At 38.2% G+C, this 7,901-nt stretch overlaps 1 protein-coding gene across 5 annotated transcripts in view; it reads left to right on the top strand.

Moving 5' to 3' along the window:
• The window catches only part of clcn1b (chloride channel, voltage-sensitive 1b), a 46,561-nt gene that overhangs the window by 33,931 nt on the left and 4,729 nt on the right, over positions 1–7,901 (top strand). For 3 of the 5 annotated variants that reach the window (XM_014012595.1, XM_014012594.1, XM_014012593.1), the window contains exons 11-18: positions 35–119; positions 1,594–1,749; positions 1,854–1,923; positions 2,020–2,130; positions 5,657–5,870; positions 5,959–6,092; positions 6,343–6,521; positions 7,598–7,843. In XM_014012595.1, the coding sequence (XP_013868049.1) occupies positions 35–119; positions 1,594–1,749; positions 1,854–1,923; positions 2,020–2,130; positions 5,657–5,870; positions 5,959–6,092; positions 6,343–6,521; positions 7,598–7,843 (1,195 nt within the window). The remainder of the gene's footprint in view (positions 1–34; positions 120–1,593; positions 1,750–1,853; positions 1,924–2,019; positions 2,131–5,656; positions 5,871–5,958; positions 6,093–6,342; positions 6,522–7,597; positions 7,844–7,901) is intronic. The other 2 variants (XM_014012597.1, XM_014012596.1) reach the window with 2 other exon arrangements.

The raw sequence follows: 7,901 nt of genomic DNA, 5'->3' as shown, positions 1-7,901 counted from the left end.
GTGTGTGTGTGTGTGTGTGTGTGTGTACGCCCAGTCGCTTGATCTATCCAGGTGCAGTGACTCTGATCATCGCCACCTTCACGTTCCCCCCTGGGTTTGGGCAGTTTATGGCTGGAGAGGTGAGACTCAATCAGTCACACAGACATTTTTCTCATCAACTACTAAGTAAGTCTGGGTAGTGTGGTTTTCTCATGGGTTTGAAGGGGGAAAAAGCTTTCATTTGAACTCTTAAAGCAACTCAAAAGGTTAAACTGGTCCTTTTTGTTCAGAAAAGTCTGTTCATGGGCAGACTGACAAAATAACTGTCAAAAAGCTTATTTGTTTCAGAGGAAGTTGGATGAAATTTAAAATTGTGGCTCAAATGGGACGTTTAGCAGAACCAGCTAGATCAGCTTCACTGTGTTAATGACTGTGGTCATGATTTATTTAGGTAAATTTATTTTTTAATGGTGGGGGGTATGCAAAAATGACTTTTTTGAGTTTTATATCATGTTATAATGTCATTCCCTCATCAAAAACATACCCAGAGTGTTGCTTTGACTCATTCATGCATATTTGAGAAATCCTTARATCTCCTGTGGCAGCCATGTGGAGCTTTATAAATGCTTGCTGGTACAAAGCTCCACCCATTTGTACAYAGTTCCTCCCTGGAGCTCAGTCCCCAGCTGAGCACCCCTCCTGTTGGCTGTAAAGGTTCAGTTCTAATCAAATAAAAAAATGTAATCAAACTGAGGTCATTCAAAGCGCTCTACAATAGGTAAGATATCAGTAATTCATTGTTTTATCTACCCAGCTCCTGTTCACTTAAACCACTAATAACTCTTAAAATTGTGTTGTTGGTGCAAAACCACCACAAAACAATGATAACAGTTGTAGTCAAACTGTTGTTTTTGGTTATTTTGATTAATTAAACTGAAAACATTGTTTATTGGATGCAGTTAAACATTAAAGTGCCTGTGACGTCAAATTTTTGTAATAAATATAAATGTATTTTTGGAAAAATAACATTAATAACATATTGCAAAAGAAATTTCATGTCATTGAGTTGAACAGTTGTTGAGATATTTGCATGTGAAGTAACAGGAAGTGATGTCAAAGGGGAATGTCTGCATGTGAACAGAGCATTGCTACAATGGCTGACGACACAGACTGTAGAGAAGAATCTGATTCTTCTTTATTTGTTGCTTCATTAAACAAAGATCAGGGAGTTCTTAGAGTTCCCCTTTGATGTCACATCCTCTTTCACTTTAGCCGAGCCAAGTTGAAAAGAAGATACGCCAGTTATGTAACAAAATGTGTAAAATAATGTGTATTATGCCAATTTCTATAAATAAGAAATGCTCTCTTTTACTTTTGTTTTTTAAAGAATATGCATGTCATAGGCACTCTAAAACTTTCTTTTTAAGCTGTTTATGTCTGACACTGGTTCATTCTTTCAGTTGGAAGCCTACTATTGATGGATGCAAAAATGTTAGCTATTCAGAAACCTCCTTAAGAAAAAGAMAGTTTGGCCCCTTTGAAGCTAAAATCAAATATATGAAGAGTGGTTTATACTTACTGTATTAAACTCATGATGACACTTGTGTTTTTCAGCTGATGCCCAGAGAGTGCATCAATTCCCTGTTCGACAATTTCACCTGGACTAAAATCTCAGTGCCCGCAGCTCCCCCTGGCCTTGGCCGCTCCTCTGCTTGGCTTCACCCTAATGTCAGCGTCTTCGTCATCCTCCTCCTCTTCTTCATCATGAAGGTATCTCACCCTCCCTCATGACGCTGCAGGGTATTCACTGCTTTTAAAGAAACAACCCGCCGGGACTCGATCCTACTTTGATCCCTTTTTTTTTTGTGCTGCAGTTCTGGATGTCAGCAGTTTCCACCACGATGCCGATCCCCTCCGGCGCTTTCATGCCCGTCTTCATTCTGGGTAAGAGGATTTTGTCATGTGAGCGCAGTATCTCCCGCTGAGCTTCTGTTCAGTTTGTCCTCACCTGTGGGTCTTCTTATCTGTCCCCCCCTCAAGGAGCTGCTTTCGGTCGACTCGTCGGGGAGATCATGGCCACTCTGTTCCCGAACGGAATTCTGTTTGATGGGATAGTTTACCGCATCCTGCCGGGAGGTTACGCCGTCATCGGTTAGTCTGCCTAACCGATGGTAGCATATAATCAAAATATCACATGCACAGATACACAAATTCACATAACACCCATCTGACTTTGCTTTTTACATATACTGTATATACGTATACATAATTTGTTTTTCATTAGAGACTTATTCTGCCATAATTCACCAACCTAACCCAATTTTACCCTAACCTGTAGGTACATATGAAATAAATTATTTCAGCCTAACTATATGCATTAATGAGTTTCTTCCTAACAGGATGGTCAGGATATAAACAGAACATGCACTAAAAACATCATAGTGAAGAAAATGTTTATTTTGAAGTGAAGGTTGATGTCAGATTTTTGGATATTTTATCACTGCAGCTCAACGTCTTAGAGCTGATTTTGGAATCAATCCAATTTAAGATGGCCACTATAGCTAGTTAGCATTAGCCAAGAAAAAAATGGTTGTAACCTTACAGATTGAGTAGCTGGAGGTTATGTCAAACACATACTCAGGGCTCTAACAAATTGTTTGAAGTATATGTTTACAACTTTGCATTGACTGATGATGTCAACCCTGTCTGTTAGCAAAGTATTTTATGAGTCACTGGACAGATTTGAATGAAACTTGAAGAAAGCAGTCATTGAATGGCCACCACAGCTACTCAACTCTAGCAAATAGAAAATACTACAACTCAGCCAGTTTTCTGAATATTACGTTAAAGTGGCAATATTATGTGTTTCTCAGGCATACGTTTAAATACCATCCTCCTGAAACCCATCAATTCATTTTTGTCCCCTGTGGGGGACATGCTCTTCAGACCTATATTTTTAACATTACACTTGTGATCTATGTTAGTCCACTGTGCTGTAAAGAGGACATCCTGGGCTTTCTACTGATGTCACATTTGTGGTCATGTGACTTTCAGAGCACATGTACTTGCTTTTTTAAAATGGCGGAAATCCTCAAATCAACATTTTAAGGCAACAGGGTAGGTAAGTGATAAATTTCCTATCAAAAATTATTTAAATTGCAAAAAATGACATTTCCTCATTAGTATGAAAGTCTGCACTATTCATTTGTACAATTTAAGAAATCTACAATATTGTTAACCCTGTAAAAATACAAGTGTTATCCATTGTCCTTTGTAGGGGACAGTGGGACTTGCTAATGATGATCTTAGCCAGTTTTCATGATTTCAAATATATAAGACTGAATGAGGCAGAAATGATTTAATGAGTGTTGTGGAAGGAGAGTCAGACTAAAATCTGTCAGGAGATGAGGAGGAGGCAGGCCAGAAAGCAGAAMAGGTATGTGAAAGTTCAGAGCAAGACATAACAGTTTTTGAGGAGCCTGAAGAGGAACAACGAAGATACTTGCCAGCCAATATTGATGAAAAGTAATGTGTAAGTTAGGGTCATGGAATTTATTGGTAATAGTGAGTGCAAAGGAAAAAAAATCAGCTTTTAAAAATTTATAACACATAGACACAATAATGTAAAATTTTGTAATGGCAATTAAATATGTAATTACACATTTTGCATTACGTTAATGTATAATTCTCTTTTTTCAATCAACATAGTTTCAACCCTGTTGTGGAGGAGAATCCCTTGCAGGAAAGCAATGAGCACAATCTCCAAGACTGGAGGCCAATTGATTACTGTAAACAGTACATCGATAATAGCATTTTTGAAAAAAATGTCAGAATACACAAACCAGCAAGAGTACTTAAATGCTTAGATGCATTTCAGACATGTAATTAGTTATGTAAGCACTTTTTAAAGCTATTTCTTCCACTGTTTTGTCTGTTTATGAATTTCAAAACATATAAATCTGTTTTAAGTATTTATAGAATAAAAACAAATGTAATTTATCAGTTTTAAAAAATCATTATGTAAAGAAAATTTTTATATCAAGCAAGACCCAATGTCCATTGTAAGAGACATTTGGTAAAATTTAAATAAATAACATTTATGAAAAAGAATTGTTGCAATATCTTTCTTTCAACCTCAATACTTAAACCATGAAAAAAAATTTAAATACCAAAAGTTCTTTTCTTCTGGGGTCTCAGGACTATACCATAATAAAGTATCTATGTCACATTTAGTTGTTATTGAAATGCTGTTTTTATTTTCTATTTTTAAATCTTGTATATACACGCATGTTCACAACCACTCACAAACAGGTGCTCTGATCCGGRGGTTCTGACAGGTCACTGAGTGTGTATATATGTCTTTGTGTGTATACTGACAATATTTATGAATGTAGGCATGTATGTATGTATATCTTTATAYATGTATGGGTATGTGTATATATTTATATATGTCCTCCATGTATTTATCCATTTATTTTTCAGGTGAGCAGACAGATGTTGGGTGTGTGGTCCTGTGTTTTGTTGGTGTATATTTAATATACTTCTAATCGCTATTTCAGTCTTTCTAATCACTTCTCTCTCTGTTTTTCTCTCTTTCTCTATTTTCTCTTCACCAAAAAAAGTCACTGATGATGAAGAAATAAATAAACTAAATAAACTAATAATATTTGGTTTTGTTTTCTACTGAAGTGACACAAAAAATGCTGTTTTTATGTTTAAATAGAAAATAAACTTATCTTCTCATCACTTCCTCTTCTAAACACCTTGAAATTGGTCTCTGACCCTTTAAGAACCACCTTCCGCTTCTGTCCCGTCCATTTCAGTGCGTGGGGTTCAYGCGCACGCTATGATGCAGTTTACTTGGCATCTGAAAATACATTTCCTCAAAGGTATTTTGAATTTGAAAAGAGCTTCACTGAGTGAGAAGTAKCCTAGCGTTAGGAGCTCAGCAGACAGTTTCAGTCAGTTTCACCCTTGCTTTGTTACTGCCGAGAGCCYGCAGGAGTCATGAGCGGGGTGTGTGGGGAGGGATGGTGTGTGTGTGTGGGGGGCTGCCATGAGGAAGCTCGGCTTAAAGACACGTCCCAGGGGTGTTTCTGGTCCCAAAATGCGTTTCTGGTCCCCACTTGTCGTTTTGCTCCTCAGCATACATGGCTTCCTAAAAACACTGCAGGATTTCTCAAACATGCATGAATGAGTCAAAGCAAGGTTTTGGGCATGTTTTTTATGAGAGTATAACATTATAATATGACATAAAACTCAAAAATGTTGATTTTACATGATGTTGCCCCTTTAAAATTTGGTGTGGTAATAGCTGAATGTCATTCACATCCAGGAATTCACACCACGCTACAACTTTATTTAAGCTGACATGCAAGGAGGTGGGTGATCTGCATACCTTCAACGAACACTAGTTTTGTTTTAATAATGTAGTTAAAAAAAGAGAAAATTCAGATGATAAAAGCAGATTTAAAAATTGCATCCAGTGTTTATTAAAAATAGAGTAATCTTTTTTTCTGAAATAGGAAATGTCAGTATTCAAAACTTTAGAATTAGTTACAGTGGATAATGATCCAATACTTTTCACCAATATGTGTTTGGAGCCCAGAAATGTTTGTTTCTAAGATAAATGCACAGTTTAAATGCAACCTTCCTGCTCTTCCCTGCTTCCTGTCAGGTGCAGCGGCGATGACGGGTGCGGTCACGCACACGGTTTCCACAGCTGTAATCTGCTTCGAGTTGACGGGTCAAATATCCCACATCCTGCCCATGATGGTGGCRGTCATCCTGGCCAACATGGTGGCTCAGGGTCTGCAGCCTTCTCTCTATGACTCCATCATCCAGGTGAAGAAACTGCCCTACCTGCCTGAGCTGGCTCTCGGACACATCAGGTGAAGTCCAAACTTTTCATTTGCTTCTCAGTGCAGCATTTTATTCATGAAAACTAAAAAGTTGATTTATTTGTTGCTGCATCCACAGCAAGTACAACATCTTTGTGGAGGACATCATGGTGCGCAAAGTGAAATTCTTGTCCTCCCAATCCACCTTCCGGGAAATAAACCACCTGTTAGAGAACACGACCCTGAAAACCATCCCGCTCGTCGACACCAAAGGTGGGTCGGCCTCCACATTACACCGGTTCTTAAGCCTGTAGCTTCCCTTTTAAGGGCTTAGTGTTGAAGGATTAGACAAGGTTAATGAAAAGCCTTAATGTGTGTTTTCAGTCTAATTCACCTTCAGTCAATTCCCAGGCTTTATGCTAAGCTAACCTCTTTTTTAATCGCTTTCCTGCAGCTGTGAGAGTAAAGTCAATAATCCGATTTTTTTTCCAAATATTAAAACTTTTGTTCTGATTTTCTGCAGAATCCATGATTCTTCTGGGCTCAATAGAGAGGACGGAGCTTCAGGCCGTCTYAGACTGGTGGCTCTCTGCAGAAAGGCGAGTCTTTGAAAGAGATCAGAGTTCACCGGACCAAGGCTCCAAAATCAGCTGGGAGTCCTTCACTTTCGTAGATGAGGATGAAGATGATAATCCTGATAAGGTGTGTTAATAATTCCTCATATTTGCTCTGTTTTTATCTTCTTCTGCTACTTTAAGCTTTTGCTACTTTTACCTATTTGCTACTTTCAACTTGTTGCAAACCTTTTGCTTCTTTAACCTTTATCTTGTTCCACAACTTTTAGCTAGTCTTTCACTTTTACCCACCCTTTAGCTACTTTTAGCATTTAGTCTCTTGCTACCTCAGGTTTTCTATTGTTCCACTACATTTAGCATGTAGCTAGTCTTCAGCTGTTTTAGCATGTCTTTTTTTCCTTTTAGTTTTTAGCTACCATTTAGTTTATTTTAACTTTTACCGACCATTTATGCTAGTTTATTTTAGCTTTTACCGACCATTTAGTTACTTTSAGCACATACATAGTCTTTTTAAACTCAGTTTTTTAACTGCTCCACTACTTTAGCCAGTTATATGCTATTTCATGCTTTTAGCCAGTCTTTTGCTATATTTAGCTTTAAGTAACCGTATGCTTCTTTTAGCTAACGTTTTGCTACTTTTAGCTTGAAGCTTTTTCTACCTTACCTTTTCTTTTTGTTCCACTACTATTTGTTATTTTTAGCTATAATTTAGCTACTTTTAGCATTCAGTTCAGGTTTTCCACTGTTCCTCTACTTTTAGCATATAACTAGCCTTATGTTACTTTTTGCTTTCAGCCACTCCTTTGTTACTTTAATTTTTATGCCACGTTTAGCTAATTTTAGCTTTTAGCTACCATTTAGCTACCTTTAGAGTTTAATTAGTCTTTTGTGCCTCAGTTTTTTACTGTTCCACAATTTTCAGCTAGCAATCAGCTTATTTATCCTTTTAGCCTGTCCTTTGCTACTTTAGTTTTCAAGTAAACTTTAGCTGATTTTAGCTAGCATTTTTTACCTTGAGCTTTTAGATATCATTTAGCTTTTTTAGCTAGTGTTCTGCTTCTTTTATCTTCACCAGCTCAGTTTAGTTTCTTCAGCAGTCATCATTTACGATGCATTTTTGCAGAAAATTCACTTCTTGAAGTTTGAGCTCATTTTGTCCCTGATGTTTTGTCCCATGATCACCGAACACGTTGYTCCCTTCAGCAGGAGGAATGCAACGGACCCATCTCAGCCCCCAGCCCTCAGGAGCCCTCCACCAACCACACAGGGTCAAGTAACACAGCTCCTCCTTCGCACGTCACCTCAGGTTCGCCCGTCAGATGTCAGTCTGTCTCCTCTGACATGTGTTGCCGCGTCGTGTTCTCAGACAAACGCAAGCAGCCGTCTGTCAGGCGGACTCTTCAGCGACTCTTTTCCTCCTCGTCTTCGACAGGCCCGACAGAAACTCAGGTTCGGCCTCACACACACACACACACACACACACACACACACACACACACACACACAC

The sequence above is a fragment of the Austrofundulus limnaeus genome, unplaced genomic scaffold (assembly GCF_001266775.1).
Source record: "Austrofundulus limnaeus strain Quisiro unplaced genomic scaffold, Austrofundulus_limnaeus-1.0 Scaffold93, whole genome shotgun sequence".
NCBI lineage: Eukaryota > Metazoa > Chordata > Actinopteri > Cyprinodontiformes > Rivulidae > Austrofundulus > Austrofundulus limnaeus.
The sequence above is the reverse complement of the archived record's forward strand: the minus strand, read 5'-3'. Positions and strand labels throughout refer to the sequence as shown.